General features: G+C 53.2%; 1 protein-coding gene across 2 annotated transcripts in view; it reads right to left on the reverse strand.

The window, feature by feature from the left end:
• Positions 1-11,854, reverse strand: part of EPS15L1 (epidermal growth factor receptor pathway substrate 15 like 1) — a 61,245-nt gene extending 49,391 nt beyond the window's left edge. For both annotated transcript variants that reach the window (XM_021706043.1, XM_021706040.1), the window contains exons 1-7: positions 11,810-11,854; positions 11,541-11,630; positions 11,051-11,098; positions 9,249-9,344; positions 7,607-7,669; positions 4,498-4,623; positions 2,118-2,177 (exon numbers count right to left, since the gene is read on the reverse strand). In XM_021706043.1, the coding sequence (XP_021561718.1) occupies positions 2,118-2,177; positions 4,498-4,623; positions 7,607-7,669; positions 9,249-9,266 (267 nt within the window). In that variant the 5' untranslated portion in view covers positions 9,267-9,344; positions 11,051-11,098; positions 11,541-11,630; positions 11,810-11,854. The remainder of the gene's footprint in view (positions 1-2,117; positions 2,178-4,497; positions 4,624-7,606; positions 7,670-9,248; positions 9,345-11,050; positions 11,099-11,540; positions 11,631-11,809) is intronic.
• Between the last annotated feature and the right edge of the window lie 6,485 nt (positions 11,855-18,339).

Genomic DNA, 18,339 nt, shown 5'->3' on the forward strand with positions numbered 1-18,339 from the left:
GGGAAATGTGGACCAGGAGGAGAAGTAGGAGGAGAAAGAGGACAAGGAGGACGAGGAAGAGAAAGAGGGGCAGTGCTATGGTTAGGAAGTTTGGATCCCTCCAGAATCCATGCTGAGTTGTCCCCATTGCAAAAATGCTAGGTGGGGCTTCTGGGCGGTGACAGGGCCACAAGGATCCACCCTCATGAGTGGGGTCAGGGCCTTAGGGAGGGCCTGAGGGACTCTGGTACTCCCTTTTTGGTCCTTTTGCCAGGTGAGGACACAGCTTCCCACCCTACCCCCTACCCCCCAAGAGGCTACAGCAGGAGGTACCGTCTTGGAAGCAGGGCAGGGGCCCATCCCAGACACTAAATCTGTTGGCATCTCCATCTCAGCCTTTCCAGTTTTCAGGACTGTACGCAACACACCTCTATGACATACGATTGCCCAGGCTTCGAAGCATGCTGTTACTGCAGCAGGAGCGGACTCAGACAAGAATGGGCTGGAAGAAGGGGGCGGGAAGCTGCAGGGGTATGGATGGCACCTACGGAAGACCCTTGCCCGACACACAGCTCCCTCGCTCCCAGGGAGGAGAGAAGGGTAGGCACCTGGGGCCCAACACAGACAAATGTCCATGGCTGGGGGTGGTCCCACATACCCACTGTCCAGCCCCAGTTGCGGATGGCCTACAAGTGGTGGTGCCCCCCACAGCCAGGATCACCCGACACCCAGATCCTGGTCCTAACTCCACACCCTCACTAACAGAAACCAGGGAGCCCTAGGAGGCAGCTGACAGGGGAGCACACAGGAGCAGCTGGGAGCACCCTGCTGGACCAAAGGGAAGAAAGAGCTCAGGGGACCAGGGGGTAAGGGGAGGGGTCGGGGGACTGGAGGAACTGGCAGGAAGGCACTCCCTAGGTCAAACTCACCGTGTCCCCAAGGGTTACAAACAGTGGAACTGAGGGCACAGCAATAAGGCCCCGAGGCCATAAACAAATCCTCCACACCAGAAGGCAACTGTGAAGGTGAGGGACAGAAGCTATAACAATAGCCACCAACCATTCCCTGACAAACCCAGGGAGTCTCCTGGGCAGACGCCAGCCCTTAAGTCATTCTCAAGGTCCCCATACAAGACAGCACAGAGGGGAAGAGTGGCTGCAGGAAGAAGCTCCATCCAGCCCCTTGCTGAGTCAACACCACACCAGGAAGCCACACGGACATCACGAGACCCGGGCGGGACTCCCAGCCCATGAAGAACCAGCAGCCGGGCCCACACTCAGGGACACACCACACAGCGCCTGTGCCCGTCAACACATCAGGCTGTGAGACACAAAGATGGAAGGAGGAGCTGCCCAGATGAGACGAAACCAAAGACCCAAGACAATGGTGTGACACATGGGCTGGCTGTCACAAGGGACGTTTGGGAACAGTTGGTAAAATCTGAGTAATGTTCTAGATTAGATCACAGATAATGTAATAAGAGATCAACTAATCTAGAATCTAAGACACAGAGACTATGATTAAAATGTTACAAACAAATGAGGTGAAACCATGTGAGTTTCCTGGTTCCGAGAAGTCGTCTTTTTTTAGGAATACACACTGAAGCATTTCAGGGTGAAGAGGTATTGGGCCTGCAACTTAACTCTAAATGGTTCAAAGGAAAATTCTAGTGAGAGGAAGAAGGAGGAAAGGGAGGAGAGGGAGACACCAAACACAGCAAGCTGGTGACACTGGGGAATGCAGGTAAACAGTGCTCGGAAAACTCTCCCAACTACAGGCCAGGCCTCACTCTCCAGAGGCTTGGGGCCACGGGTTTCAGACTGTTTTGGATTTGGAATACGTGCATACCAGTTCAGCATCCCTGATCTAAAAAGTCATAGTCTGAAACCCTCCAATGAGCACTTCCTTTGAGTCTCACGCTGGTGCTCAGAAGGTTTCAGACTCCTCAGGAGCATTTTGGATTTGGGATTTTTCAGATCAGGGATGGTAAACTTGGACTGAGACTTATCTATATATTCAGAATTATGCCAAAATAAGCACTTTTTCTAAAAACTAGAGAAGAAACATGAACGAGACAGAAGCCCCCCAGGAGCTGCGTATGTCCCTCCTTCGCAGGGTGGGAAGGACAGTGGGCCTACCACAGCGAACTCGTCCCGGTCCAGGTGCCCATCCTTGTCAATGTCACTGAGGTCCCAGACCTGCATGGGAGAGAACAACAGGGATCACTGGGGAGGAGAGGCCCAGGCCAGGGCGAGACCTGCCTGCAGAACTCAGGCTCTGAGTGTGGGGTATCCCCTGGGGCAGGGACAAGTCACCAAAATGTAATTAATACCAGCCTGTGGGTTCTCTGGCAAACCACCGTCAGTTTTCAGAGCCATGGGGTAGGCGTATAAATGCACAGGAGTGATGGCACGAATGTACGTGTGCACAGGAAACGAGGGCAGAGATGTGGGTAAGTGCAGAGGTCACAGGTACAAAGACACACACATGCATGGAGCATGGATGAACACATGCAAGGCGTGTACACACATAAATGAATGCATGCATAGCTACGGTGAGTGCACGGGACATGGGTGTATAGGTCATGGGTAAAAAGATGCACAGAAGCACAGATGAACACACACATACAGTGCACACATGGGCTGGTGGAGGACCACGAGAAAGGCAGATGGGAAGTGACCTTAGTTCCACAACCCCTGGAACCTGGGCAGAAAATTGACAAAACATGACCTTTCCTAGGCACGTCTCCCCCTTTTTTTGAGTGGGAGTCTCACTCTCACCCTGGCTGGAGTGCAGTGGCACGTTCACAGCCACTGCAGCCTCAACCTGCATGGCTCAGGTGATCCTTCTGCTTCAGTCTTCCAAGTAGCTGGAACTATAGGCGTGTACCACCACACCCAGCTAATTTTCTGATTTACTGTAGAGACAAGGTCTTGCCAAGTTGCCCAGGCTGGTCTCAACCAGTGGACCCTGACAATCCTCTTGCCTCTGCCTCCCAAAGTGCTGAGATGACAGGCGTGGGCCACTGTGCCCGGCCCCTTTCTCTTATTTCTGTAGAGAAAGGGTCTTACTACATTGTCTGGGCTGGTCTCAAACTCCTGGGTTCAAGCAATCCTCCTGCCTCAGTCTCCCAAAGTGCTGGGATTACAAGTTGAGCCACTGTGCCCGGCGCACTCCCTTGCTAATAAAACACGTTGTGCCACCATTGGTCTGTCTGCCAGTGATGGGGTGCATTGAGAGCCTGTCACCTCCCTTAGGCATTCTGTAAGGACTGCCATATAAACGTTCCCACCACCAGCCCACCAGTCCTGCCACGAGGACAGCTCATGCCTTGGGATGCTGTGGGTGGCCAGCATGGCTCCCCGCAACAGGGCTCTATCCACACCTCTCTCAGTGATGTGATGATGAAGGGACTTGAGGGATCCTCCACCAGTCACCCCGTTTCAAGTAAAGGATGGAGACAGGCCATCTCAGGCACACCCACACCAAGCCAGCGTGTGCCAATGTGCCTCACAGGTTCCACTGGGACTTGTGAGAATGGCATTAGGTGAGTCAGGGCAGTCTGAATTGGCACCTCTCTCCAGGGTCTACTAGAGGTCAGGAGTGAGACCCGCCTGGGGATGGGGGCTGGCGGGAGCCACACATGGGCCCAGCTCCAGGTCCCCCTAGTCAGACAACCACTATCCTCTCTGCGTCCAGATAGGAAACTCAGAACACACAGGCAGCAGGGACGAGGCTGTGCACACGGCACCCCATGGGCCCACTCCCCCTTGTCAGGGCAACAGGAAGCTGCATCCAGAATACCTACGCTTGTAGGCAGGCAGAGGGAAAAGGCTCTAGTGTCTAACAGCTCAGCAGGGTGATCATGACCAACACCAGTATCTTCAAAATTGCTGGAAGAGCCAGGTACAGTGGCTCATGCCTGTAATTCCAGCACTTTGAGGGGCCCAAGGCAGAGGGTCACTTGAGCCAGGTGTTCTAGACCAGCTGGGCAACACAGTGAGAGCTCGTCTCTACAAAAGATAAAAGAATTAGCCAGGTGGGGTGGTCCCTGTAGTCCCAGCTCCTCAGAGGCTGAGGCGGGAGGATCACTTGCGCCCAACAGGTTGAGGCTTCAGTGAGCTGTCATTGTGTCACTGCACTCCAGCCTGAGTGACAGCCAGAGTCTGATTCAAAAATAATAATAACTATTGCTATATTATTATAAAACAAGGAGAGAAACAAAGAGGCACAGATATACACTCCTACACTTGGCACGCGGGATTGCCCAAAGCAACCCCAGGCCCCGGCAGTGAATTCACGTCTGAATTGGCCTATCCATCTGCAAAATGGAGGGACCCTGGCACCTTCCCCACAGGCTGGGGAAACCCTGGAGCCAATCCACCCATAGCCCATGGGAAGCCTGACAGTGCAGGGCTGTGCACCAAGTAGGACTCTACCATGCAGCTGTGGGTAGGAGGACATGCCACCCAGACACAGCAGCAGAGTGGATGCAGAAGAGCCAACAAGGCCACTCACCCTGCCCAGGACATCGAGAGGTAGCTTGGAGTTCATGAGAACAGGCTTGACCTTGTCTCCAGAGAGCAGACCATTGACGGGCAAGAGGCTCTCAAAAATCCCATCAAACTTGGCCTTTTCCTCCACCTAGTGGGACAGAAACAGCGGTGAGAACAGCGTGCTGTGGACATACCCAACAAGCCCCGCCTCATGCCGAGTGCAGGTGGCTGCAGGCCCACAAGGCCCTCGACCAGGCGCACACGGGGTTTCCGAGCAATCTGGCCCTGCTGACGGTGAGGGCCTCCAAGGAAGCAGCTCTCTGGCAGTCTCAGATCCAGGGCTCCACCCTGATCAACAGAAGGGAGGATGGCCTGGGTCTCCCTCTGCCCCAGCTGCTGGCTGCATGGGGCAGGGCCCAATGGCGAGGTGGTATCTTTATAGGAAAACAGCGATCACTCCCACCCACCCAAGGAGCCACTAATTGCCAGAGAGATGACAGGAACAGACATCTGTTCTGGCAAATGATAATCCAAGTCAACTTTAAGCACAGGAGGTCCTCTGTTTCTTTTTTTGAGTCTAGGTCTCGCTCTATTGCCCCGGCTGGAGTGCGGTGACATGATCACGGCTCACCATCAATCTTCTGGGCTGAGGTGATCCCCTACCTCAGTCTATCAAGTAGCTGGACTACAGGCACCACCATGCCAGGCTCAATTGTTTTGATTTTTTATAGAGATGCAGTCTTGCCAAGTTGCCCAGGCTAGCCTCAAACTCCTGGGTTCAAGCGATCCTCCCACCTCAGCTTCCCAAAGTCCTGGGATTACAGGCATGAGCCACCACATCCGGCCAGTCCTCTCTTTCTAACAGTCAAAATAAACAGATAATGAAAGCACCTGAGGAACAGCAGGAAGGTCCCGGCAGGATTCGCAATGCAGAGCTGCACTGCTGCTTCTGAAAGGCAAAACGCAGGCAGGCAGTGCAAAAGGGGCGCCGGCGGGACGGGTCCAGGCGGTGGCTTCCAGTCTGCCCTCCAACAGAAATAAGGCCCACGGCGAGTGGACCCCTCCCACCCGCCTGGCCACACGCCGGAGCTGCCAGGAGTGTGAAGGAAACCCCTAAGCAAGGGTCCATCGACAGACGGGCAGACGAGCAAAATGAGATGGCTCCACAGGATGGAATGTGCTTCGGCCACAGAAGAAGTGCTGACACACCTACAACATGGGTGGGCCTTACAGACACTGTGCTCAGTGAGATAAGCCAGACACAAAGGGACGAGCGCTGCAGAGCCCCTAGAGTCGTTAAACTCAGAGACAGAAAGCAGAATGGCGGGTGTTTCCTGGGCACAGTCTCGGTTGGGAAGATGAGAGAGTTTCTGGGGATGATGGTGGTGATGGTTGCACAACCAGTGAAAGCACTTAACATTACTGCACTGTATGCCCGGAAATGTGTAGGATGGTACATTCTATGCAGTGTGTATTTTACCACAGCACAAAATTTATATTTTTTTTCTTTTAGAAAGCAGGATTTATTGAGAGGATAGGAAAGCTCCCACGGTGGGAGGGGACTCGAGGGGGTTGCCCAAATTTTACACTTTTTAAGAGCAAAGGCTGGGAATGGTGGCCTATAATCCTAGCACTTTGGGAGGCTAAAATGGGAGGATTACTTGAGTCCAGGAGTTTGAGACCAGCCTGGGAAACACAGGGAGACCTTGTCTCAACAACAACAACAAAAAATTAGCCGGGTATGGTGGCATGCACCTGTAGTCCCAGCTACTCGGGAGGCTGAGGCAGAAGGATTGCCTGAACCCAGGAGGTAGAGGCTGTGGTGAACCATGAGCATGCCACTGTACTCCAGCCTGGAAGACAGAGTTAGACACTAACTCAAAAAAAAAAAAAAAAAAAGAGAGAGAAAGAGAGAACAAGACAGCATCCCCAATAAGAGAGCAGAGTTCCAGCAGTCACACACTAGCAGTTGTGTGTGCTGCAAGCCACACTTGAGGCCTCAGGCACCCAGGACCCTCCCACCCGCCAGGTGTGTTGAGCCTGTGCTCTTGAGGGGCCCAGGCATGTCCACAACGCAAACGCACTCGGCCCTCAGTCCACCCTGCCACAGTGCCTGGGTCCTCATCTGAGCCCCCTGTGCGAGGCCTGGCAGGTCCCTCAGCCCGCAGCTCTCCCAGGGAGGTCTGGACCATAGCCCTGTCGGGAAGCGCCATGACACTGTAAGAAACAGGCTCTCCTGGGCACGTGTCTGTGGCTGAGCAGCTCCTCCAAGGCCGCAGCGTGCTGGGGTCTCGGAAACCTCAAGGCGGGGGCTGCCGCTGGCCCAGCGCTTGATGCAAGAGCGACACCACGTGGAGCCTATTGTGCCCTGTCCCTGCACAGGCGCCCCCCTCCATGGCCTCCCCACGAGGGGAACAAGTCAACCACAAGTCAACCACGTAAACACAGGACCAAAGCGCTTGCCTGGGGGAGCTTGTCCTTGTTTACATCAAGTGCCATTAACGTCAGGATTTAGGCTACATTAGAGACAGGGGAACGTGACAACCCTCTGAAAACTAACAGCGGCGAGCAGGCCACTTGTTATCTGGGGACATCTCCACCTCCCAGCTCACTTCCTTCAGGGGGATTCACCTATGAGAAGACATCTCTCATGCTTTCCTTCCTGGAAGCAGTACCACATCTTCCAGCCATGGGAACCTCCATCTTAAAAATAACACTGCCAGCTTTCACAAAGCAGTCACGTCAGGAGGAAAGCCTAACGATATGCAGACTGGCTGGAAACAGGGGAGAAAGTGGCGGACATGGGGTCTTCATGCCTGCAAGCGCTCACAGTTCCCTCCTGCAATAACCAACATGAGCACAAAAACCACAAAGCAAGATTCAAACTGAAGGCTTCTGAGAATCCCCTCCTAAAACTAGCTGTCCGAGTAGGCAATTCCTAGTCACAGTGAAGGGCCACAGCCTTTTCAGAAGCTATTCATTTGAAGACGTGTTTCGTCCAAATTCTGCAGCCCTCACACTGAGACAGAACAGATGACACGATCGGCCTGTAAAACATTCTGGACAACATCCTAAACAGCTGGGACAGTTCCACGTGGAGGACAGCCAAGGAGCTGTCCCTGTTCACTTACCCTCACAGCCCAGTGGGCCTCCGCGGAGGGCGGCGTGGCCATCAGAGGGCTGCTGGTGTCGTGCTGAGAAGAGAAAGAAACATTCCTTTGTGGCTGGTACGGAATTAAAATCCAGGAGAGCAGGTTTACTGGAAAGGATACACATTTCAGAGCACTTTCAAAATGGAGATGACCTCAGAAAGTTAAACAGAACTACCACATGACCCAGCAATTCCACTCCTAGGTACAGACTCAAAAATATGAACAGGTATCCAAACAAATCCTAGTGTGAATACTCATGGCAGCACTACTGACGGCAGCCAAAAATGGAAACATCCCAAATGTCCATCAATAGATGTATGGAGACAGAAGATGGGATATGACCCAGCTACAGAAAGGAATGCAGCCCTGACCCAGGCTATGGCACGATGAATCTCAGAAGCATAACGGTGAGTGAGAAAGGCCAGACACAAAAGGACATGTTACATTCTTCATTTATACGCGATGTCCAAAACACGCAAATTCATAGAGAGAAGTCAGAATAGTGGCTGCCAGAGACTGGAATTGTGCATTGTGATTACTAAATGGAGATGGGGTTATAGACCTAGACAGAGGTGATGGTTGTACGGCATTACAAATGTAAACGCCACTGAATTGTTTACTTTAAAATTGCTAATGTTACCTCATTTATTTATTTTTTTGAGTCAGGCTCTCTCTCACTCTGTTGCCCTGACTAGAGTGCAGTGGCATGATCATGGCTCACCATAGCCTTGACCTACTGGACTCAAACAATCCTCCTGCCTTAGCCTCCCAAGAAGCTGGGACTACAGGCACCACCATGCCTGGCTAATTTTTTTAATTTCTTTTGTAGAGACGAGGTCTTGCTGTATTCATCAAGCTGGTAAAATTGTTCATTTTAAATCAGGTGAATTTCATCTCAACAACAAAAAGAAGGTGAGAGAAAACATGGAACGATAGATATACAAACATACATATTATAAATATAATTATATATGTGTGTACACACACACACACACACACACACACACACACTAGGGAGGACCAAAAAAAACCCAGAATTATCTTTTTAAAGGGCAGGCCCCTGGTAATATAGGTTTCCCCTGCTAGATAAGTGTTCGAGGATCAGTGTACCAGCTAATGCTGTGAGAGGCAGTTTGGCTTCAGTGAGCAATTTTTTCTTGGAGATGCTTCCAACACATCTGTCCGTTTCATGATGGGTGATTTAAGAGTGTGCCTGCCCACACCACACGGAGTGCTTGGTAGTTTTCGACCAAAGAACGGCATGACCCCCATGCCCCGCCCTCCCTATCCACCCAATCCAGCCCCAAGTGACTTTTGTTTCCCCAGATGAAAAAAGTCTTCAAAGGGAAATGATTTGCCAACGTGGAAGAAGTGAAAAAAAAAAAAAACAGCAGGAGCACTAAAAGGCATCACAATGGACAAGTCCAAAAATTGTTTTGAGTGGTAGAAAAAGGATCCCCCTAGGTGTACTGCATCAAACAGAAAGTACTTTGAAGGTGACTGATGTTTAAACATGTAACAATACACAATTTTAAACAAATTAATTTTGGGTTTTTCTGGGTCCCCCCATATATACAGTGATAAATATATAAGAACATGCATGAGGGCCATGGACACTCACGAATTTGGGTGGCGGCATGCTCAAGTTCAGATTGCTCAAGGTGACTTCGTGGCCACTCTGCGCACATGCCACCAGTCTCAGTGCAACATAGAAGCCCTGCAAATCCAGAAAGGGAGGTGTAAATACCACAAGCCAACGAGGGAGGGGGCTGTCTCCAGTCGCGAGAGGATGGATAACACCTCAACAATGAAGACCATGCAAAGGCCACTGAGAGACAGGCTCACCCAGGGACGCCATTTAGGTGACGACGCCAAAACAGACATGTCCAGTCACATCCGGAACACTGTGAAATTTCAGATGCATTTCCCAAAATAATGGCCCCCAACATCTAGAAGATGCTAGACTGCATAAAGTAGTGGAGGTGACACCGCTTAAGACAATAAATGATGGACCAAATATGTGCTGAGTTCTTAAATGTGGTTTGAAACACAGTTGTCTGGGAATTTACATCTGTGGTTCCCTGGGACCTCCTCGACCTCACGGACTGGAACCCTTCTGTGCCCCCAGTGCCCCCCCACAGTTCAGACACCCAGAATCTGACCCAGCCATCAGTCACCTCCATTCCTCTCCACCTACCTCCCACCCTAGAGCCCCCACCCTCCTCTTGAGCCTCCAGACTCAGTAGACCTGAGGGTCACCTAATTTTAATTGCTCAACTGGCCCAAGAAAACAGGCAGTTTCAGAACTATTCTTCCAAGACAATAGTTCTGACAGGCCGTCTCAGGCAGGGCATGGGGGGCAGGAAGAAAGGGACTAAGTAAGCTCGGGAAACTTCAATACGCAGAGCCAACAGGCACCTTCCACAAATCCCCAGAATATCCACCCCCAGCCGTGCCCATGCATCTCAGGGAGGGAGCGACAGCGAAGACGGCCTTGCCCATGGTCTGGGCCATGCCCACAGCCCACCAGAAACCGCATCGCTTCCAAACCAGTTCAGGGCACGGCTGACAAACACAGCTCACGTCCACGACATAGAAAACCCCTCATAAGTGCAGAGTGAGCATCTCTCATCTGGAATGTCTGGGACCAGAGTGTGTGGGACTGTGGATGTCTCTGGTTTTTGAACAGTCTGCATTATCCTTAACAGTGCAGCATCCCTGCTGTGAAAATGCTGCAGTGAGCACTTCCTTCGAGTGCTGTGTCAGCACTCCAGAAGCTTTGGATTTTGGAGCACCCTGAATTTCCAATTTTTGGATTTGAGATGTTCAACTCACCCTGCAAAATTCTATTTACAGAACCTTCTTGAAATGACAAAATGACAGTGACGGAGAACTGACCAGAGCTTGCCAGCGGTTACAGTATAACTATCATGGGCCACAGGAAGGGGGGTTCTTTGGAGTGCTGGGACAGTCCTATATCCTGCCTGGGGGAGTTACACGAATCCATGCAAATGATAGAATTCCAAAGAACTGAGACACACAGCCTCAAAAACAGAGCATGTACACAACCGGGCCTTTAGTACTGCACCGACATCTACTTCCTGGCTCTGACCATGGTGCTGTAGTTATGAAAGAGGTTGTCACTGGGAAGCTGACAGAAGATATACAGGAACCCTCCAAACTAGTTATGCAATGTCCAGGAGAGTCTAGAATTCTTTCAAAATAAAGCACTTTGACAACACTTGAATCACACAGTATTAAAGACACGATGACCTGAGTGATGGCTCCAAGTGTCGTGCTACATCTGTGAGCTGTGTTTATGTCTATAACATTTGACAGCAGACACACGGGAAGGAGATGGGAGGCAGTTGGCCGGGGTGCTGACCCAGACCATCCCCTTGCCATGGGCATGTCTGAACATACCTGCTTGTCCAAGAACCCTTTCCCCTCGGGGTCGGCCAAGTCCCATATCTGCAGAAACACAAAAATGCTCGTGAGCATGCCTGGTAACCGCTGCCCAAGTGTCAGCACAACTAGCAATTACCACCCACACATGTCCGGGACCTACGCAGGGCCAAGCAGACAAGCAGTCTTGCAGGGCAAGAGTGACCATGCCGAGCTGTGCATCTGCCCAGGGGCATGCGGCAGGGCAGGGCCCAGAGAACATCCAGGTCACCTCAGCCCCACAGCCTGTGTTTCTGTGACATCCGATACCTCCAACATCAACTCCCACACTGTCAAGACTCCAACGAGCACTCAAGTCTTCTGTCTGCAACCACATGGTGCCAGTGGCCACCGTTATGGACAGTAAGGGCTGCAGAGGCTCACAGGCAGCAGGCTACGCCCAGAAGGCTGGCCCGGCTGCAGCGAGCTATGAGGCCCGCAAGGAAGAGCATAGCTGGCCTCCACGCACCTTCCCGAGGACGATGTCCGAGAGACCAGACTTCTTCAGAAACAGCGCCGCGTCACTCGCGCCGACCCTCCCTGTGTACGCTGGGTCGACCTGCGACAGTGAGAGTGAGACGACGCTGCAGCCACCGCAGCTGTGGGAGGAGCAACCCCCACCGGCTGCTGGCCAACAACCCCAAGAGCAGAGCAGACAGAGGCCACTTCTCACGGTGCCTACCAGCTTTCCAGTTCCTCACGCGCTAGATCAGCTAAAAGGACACGGGTCCGACTCACCTGCTTGTAGTAAGATTCATATAATGGATTTCCAGAGGGAATCTGTAAATAAAACCACAGATACTGGTCACAGGGGACATGCTCTCTTGAGGAAAAAATGCTGCCCCTTGTCATTACGAAGACCCACTAGTGAGAGTCCAAATGCATACACATCGTATTCTCCAGACAGAACTCGGTCATCTTCAGACAGATGATATGCTACTCGCCTCAGAAAAGTGCCCTCGAGCATCCTTAGTAAATCCTAGCCCCACTGTCGACCACTCTTCACCGAGCAATGGGATCTCCGCTCACTCAGGAGCGCAGGGCACCAAGACGATCCTCCAGAGGGTTCTCTGGCACCAGCACAGAGAAGGAGCTTCTTGCATGTCATCAAGCACCAGGAGAAGGCTTCCAACGACGGGTCCCTGGCTGGGGCTCGCCCGCCCCCATCCCGTGGTCCTCCTCCAGCTGCCTGAGTGACGGCTCAGAAACTGGCCCTGCAGGAAAGCCGGCCACTGACAGCAGGAGGGTCAAGGTCCTCAGCCCAGCACTAAAGACCTGCCACGTCCAGCCCTGCAGAGCCCGAAGACACCAAAGACACCACCGTTACGAGGAGGTCACAGTCTCAGCCAGGGTCACAAGGTCACTTGAGGCCACACCCAGACCAGACTGGCCAGCACAAGTCCACACTCTCCCCGTTGAGCTCAGCACCTCTCCTCCCAGTCTCACAGGACTGTGGTGGGGAAGAGGGCCTGGGGAGTGTGCCCCGCGCCCAAGGGGGTATGAGCAGTCACTGGTATCCTGGCTAGCAGGGCTGCTGTCTTATTCCGCGATGTGAACAGCAGCACAAAACATCACTAACTCAACCTGCGACACAAAGCGAAGAATGTACAATGGCGCCCACCTACGCAGAATGCGTGTGGGAACAGCGACAGGGCAAGGAGCCTGGAGACAAGAAGATGGCCAAGAGGCAGACTGCAGGGTCCACAGAAAACCTCCCAGAGTGCTGTCAGGTGGCTCCTCGTGACCAGTGAAACCAGACCTAGGCTCCTTCCAGCTGTGGCCCCTGGCCCTGAGCCAACATCACCCAACACATGCACACTCGATGGAAGGGGCCATCTCCAGCCAGAGGTGATGTCCGGGTCATGGGCTTGGGGACATCAGCGCCTGCAGACACGCAAAGACCTGGAAGTGCAGAGAGAAACACCAAGACAAAAGGAAGCAGCCGAGTTCTGGGGCGGGAGAGTCAGACAGAAGAAAGAGGGAGGAGAAAGGGGAAGACGGAAAAGGCAGGGAAACCAGGGGCATAAGACAGGGCAGGACGGGCAGCACATGAGAGCCCAAGACCCAAAGAGAGGAACAGGCGGAGATGAGCCTGACCGGCTGCTCCCTTGAGTCCGCTGACCCTGCTGGATGTGGTCGTGGGGGAGTGGCCCAGGAAGGCCTGGGAGCAGCCACTACCCTGGCTCCACTGACCTCATGAGGGGATGGTGTGCGGCCGTCATACCTGCATGACCTCCTGGGCCTGACACTCCAGTGTGTTCCCAAACGCCTCCCCAGAGGAACAGGGTCAAGAAAGGCAGCGGCAGACTGTTGCATCAGCCAGTAAGGGTGACAGCACCGGTCCAGACAGAACATTCCCGCCATTGGCTCACAGGCCCCAGAGGGTCCACTTTTGACCAGAGGGGACTTCCCACGAGCTTCAGGGTACAGGTCTAACCCGTCTTCAGTGGGTTAAAGGTCCCGTGGAAAGCAAGAGAAGGAGGTTTCCAAGGTATGACAACCCCCGTGGAAAGGGCTGTGGTATCAGGGGCACACAGGGTCACGAATGATCTGTCTCCAGCCTCCCAAACGACCAAGAGTAAGGTCCATTACCAGGAGAGATGAGGCCCAGCCAGTCCAGCCGCAGACACACACAACTCAGCCTCAGCCTCTGCTGTGCGTGTTCAGGGACATCCACCAAGGCGGTGGGATCCCCAAAGACCCGCAGCCAATGGGAGACCTCAGGGTGCAGCTCACCGCCCTTCCTCCCCCGGGGTCCATAAGCGCGACCCAGGATGGCAGCCGCTGGGGGGATTTCACTGAATGACACCCAGCAGGCACTGCAGATACAGAAGCGAGAAGAAGGAAGAATACCAGACCTGAGCTACACTTCCTCCAGCCCCAGCCTCCCTGGGACAGTGGAGTCTCACCTGTAAGCTGCCCACCGATGTCACAGAGCTGAGGATACACGCTGCCAGTGCCACAAACTCCCTGATCAGGGTGGTCTGCATTGCTGGCCCACACACAGAGGCCTTGCCCCTCACAGCTGCTGGAAAGAGCCCACTGTGTGCTGAGAGCAACCACCCACGTCTGACCCCACAGAGAGCCCAAGGCAAAGGCCAGGGATTGGGAGGTGGACCCGGGCTGAGTTCCTGCTGAGGAAAACAGTACAGAGGTATGCAGTGAAGACGTTATTGGCAACTGCAGGAACTGCAGGGAGTGTAGGGTCCAGGGAATGCAGCAACGCTGCATGCTGTCCCAACCAGTCATGGCACTGAGGTGCCACGTGCCTGGGCAGCGACTGGGCTATGGACCTGCGAAGACAACCTGGGCGCAACAGCCGGGTGCTGGGCCACAGGCCAGCCTCACGTACGCAGTCGCTGGGAAAATGCACATCCATGATCACGTGATGGTGCATTCTACTACACAGAAGAGGTAAAAATGCAAGGCTCTGTCTGAGCACATAAGTCAGCTCAGGAACCCATGTTCCCAATGACCTGCCATTTTCCCCAGGAAGGCTGAGAACTCGTGACAGCTGTGTGTGTCAACGCTGCCAAGTCTGCAGGAAGTTAGGCCCATACCACTAAGGCACAGCCCGGGCCGAGTTCCTACTGAGGCAAAGAAGCTGATGTAAGACACAGTCCAGAGGCGTGCTTGCTGGCTGACCCTTGCACTTTTGCGGTACCCCCAGCGGGCCTGACAACCAGCATTCCACATGTCTCCAGCCCTCCCGGGGCTGCCCCTAGACTGCAGTGAGGACACCCCGCTCAGTCCCGTGGCACGCAGGATGGAGATTCAACTCACACACTCAAGAGGCCCGAGGACAACACTGGGGCACATCAGCCTCCTGGGAGCAGGCAGACAGCTCTCTCCAGCACCCAGCGGAGGCCTCACGCCAGAGGAGGCAACCACAGCGAGGACAGAGACTTGCGGAGTGAGAAGGAGCTTCTCTAAAGCACAAAGAAAAGGACGGATGTCCCAATGAAAAGTGAGAAAATGAGAGGAATGCCACTCAAAAGGAAGAGGGGCAGTAAGGGTGGGGGAAGTGCTCTGGCTCTCTGGGATCTAAGTCTCAGAAAACAAGTGAGGTGCCGGCGCATGCCACCAGGGTGGCGAAGTCACAGACAGCTGCCGTGCAGGCTGGAAAAGGTGCCAACTCACATCCGGGGCCCTGCTGGTGGAGCATGAACCAACCCAGCCTTTCTGTGGGGCAATGCAGGCGCAAAAGTCCACCCCTCATACACCGGTCCAGTGAGACTCCTACCAAACTCCAGCAAGATTCTTGTCTCTTTGAAGTGAGGTCTCACTTTGTTGTCTAGGCTGGACTTGAATTCCTGGGCTTAAGTGATCCCTCTGTCTTGGCCCCAAGTCCCTGGGACTGAGGATGTTTTGTGATACAGATGAAATTATTCTAAAATACTGAAGAGGCCAAAAAAAATGTATACATATTTTAAGAGATGCTATCTATGTATTACTTTCTGAAGTCGAATTGAATTACAGTAGCAATGTGTAGTATGACGCTCACTCAAAAGATGGTGTTAATCAAACAAAAGCTAGTGTCGACACGCAGCAGGCAAGGCAGTCAAAGAAAATGGCGGAAGCACGGCTGTTGTTCAAGGAGCGCAGGACCATTTTGAAGTGTTTTTCGAAATTCGAGAACATTGTGGAAGTACACTGACAACGGGGGTGTGAGTAGAAACAGAGCCTCCGACACACCTGGCATCTACATGCATCCATAATGAGTTTGAGACGTGTGGTCCTGTGTGTGGCGAGCACAAGGCGGGGATCCAGGAGGCCTCGCTCAGCAGCAAGTTCTGTTTCTTCTGCTGTGGTGTTGGAGCAGCTTACACGCCTGCCACGCAAGTCTACCAAACAGCGTGCATGCGAGATAGTGGTTGGCAGAACAAGCACACAATGCACACTGAAAATAGCATGGAACGTGCTCGTCCCAAAATGACCGCTTGCACCAAATGAAGACGGCCCTGACGGAAGGGTGCAGCACGGAGTGTGGCTCTAAGCATGGCACAGGGAAGGAGGAGTCTGTGGGGAAAACAGCTTGGTCTGATAAAGCACGGTCTAAATGGGATGGAACAGTGTAGTTGAGTTTCCCCCACATTCTCCTGACTCAACACACCTTGGCTTCTACCTGTGGGGACCTTAAAGGATGTGGTGTGCCACAGAAAACCAGCCACACTGGCGGTACTTCGGGAAGACTCGAAACAGCATGCGCTGTAATAAAAGCAGACACTTTGGTCAACATGCTAGTGTTGACGTGTTCGTTGTAATCAAAAGCGTCTGGATGCTGACGGTAATCACTCTAAGTACCTCTTGTAATTGCACAAGTCAAATGTGACTTGTACGCATTGTCTGTTATCGGTATATATTGAGTATTACAACTTTAATACAGTTGTTTCCTTTCTTAAACCACGTACACACATTTTCAGCACCCTGTGTATATACAGAAAGGCAGAGGAACTAAAACCACTAAAGCAATTTAAAAAAGAGGAAGTGGGAGGAATCAGGCTCCCTGACTGCAAGACACACTCCACAGTACAGTAACTGAGATAGTGCAGTGCCAGGAGGGGCAGACACAGCCATGGACAGATAGCGGGGACCTCAGAAGCAGACCCACTCAGACAAGTCAGTGGGCCCTTTGACAAGGGTGCAAAGGCACTGAGAAGGAAGGACAGGCTTTCAGCGATCAGTGCTAAGTGGCCAACGTCTACGAAGAGGAGCCCAACTTAAGTCTCACACCTCATACTAATCAACGCAATGCAAACCACAGTCTCAAACGCCACACACAATACAAAACTTTTAGGAAAAAACACAGGAGACAACCTTCAGGATCTGGGACAAGGCGAAAAGTTCTTAGACACCGAAAATTTGATTCCTAAAAGGTAAGAGAGAGAAATCGGACCCCATCAAAACTAAAAATGTTTGCTCTGTGAAGAGCTGGGTGAGAGGATGAAAGACAAACTTTAGATGGGAAGAAGCACCTGCACAGCTCACACCTGGTGGGGTCTGGGACCTGAAATGCACACGGAGCTCCAGAAGCTCACCAGCAACAAGGCAGTCTGCATGCCTCCCACACAACCAAGAGGGTCCAAGGCCGCAGGCACCTCCTGGGAAAACAAAGGCAGTGAAGGTGGGCACCCTGGAGGACTGGTTAGGTCAACAGTCAACTGTGCCATCTCCAGGGACAGAGTGGGTTCCCACAGCAGTGGCAACGGCAGTCTGTCTATGAGTCGGGGCAGTGGCCATCCATCAGCTAATGAGGAAGGAGAGCACCCCAGAAGCTTTGCGGGATCTGGGCACATGACATCCCCCTCCGGGACTCCATGGCATGGGTCTAGCTTGCTGGGCGTTGCATGCTCTGCTGTTCCTGGTCAGCACATGCTACTTATGCAGGCAGGGCAGAAGTAGAGGGGGGCCAAGGAGAAATCCGAAAGGAGGCCCACAAGTGGAGGAGAACACACTGGCCCAGGACCTCCTCCACTCAAGCAGGACTGGGCACAGCCCTGTGAGCGGGTGAGGCCTGCAGCCCTGGCCTAGAGAGCCAGGAAAGCCAAAAACGGTGGGAGTTCACAAGCACTGCAAAGCATCCCCACCAGTGCTGAGCAGAGTCCATGTGTGAAGCTTCATGCTCCCTGGAGATCACTGCCTACCTCCCAAAGACAGAACTAAGGGAGAGACAGGGTTCCCTGTGGCATGCCTCTCACCCCGCAGAGGAGGATGCTGGCCTAGGCTGAGCCCCAGGTCTCCAAGAGAGACCACCTGGCTTCCTCCACACCTCTGGGTTGTGCTCTGCTCTCTCACTTCACTAAGGAAAGCTGTCTAACGTGGAGGCCAAGAGAACCACCAGACAGATGTGGCCTAGAGTCTGAACGCCGCACACCCCTGGGCAGCTGGAGACAGGGTGAGTGTCCTGGCTCTGACGCGTCAGCTGCAGGCTGTGGTGATTCCTGTTACCCCCATCACTCTCCTTCTCCGGCTCCAAGGGAACACGCGTCCTGTCACCAGAAACTCCCCTCTAAGCCAGTCCACTTCCAGCTCCTGTGTTCCCCGACCCTTCACAGAACCCCCCCCAGAGACTTGGGAATCCACTCATTTGCTTCCTCAGTGAATACTTACTATGTGCACAGAGGTGGCACCAGGAACACAACAGCATATGCGATGAAGCTCAGGCCTTAGGGGGAGACGGGGCAGAGTAAGCCCAGGACCAGGGCTCAAAGGGCTACCTGGCACACGGTGGCAGCAGGCATGGGGCTTCCGGGCTCTGGGGCAGGGGG

The sequence above is a fragment of the Carlito syrichta genome, unplaced genomic scaffold, assembly GCF_000164805.1.
Source record: "Carlito syrichta isolate Samal-C Ts95f unplaced genomic scaffold, Tarsius_syrichta-2.0.1 Scaffold115613, whole genome shotgun sequence".
Taxonomy (NCBI): domain Eukaryota; kingdom Metazoa; phylum Chordata; class Mammalia; order Primates; family Tarsiidae; genus Carlito; species Carlito syrichta.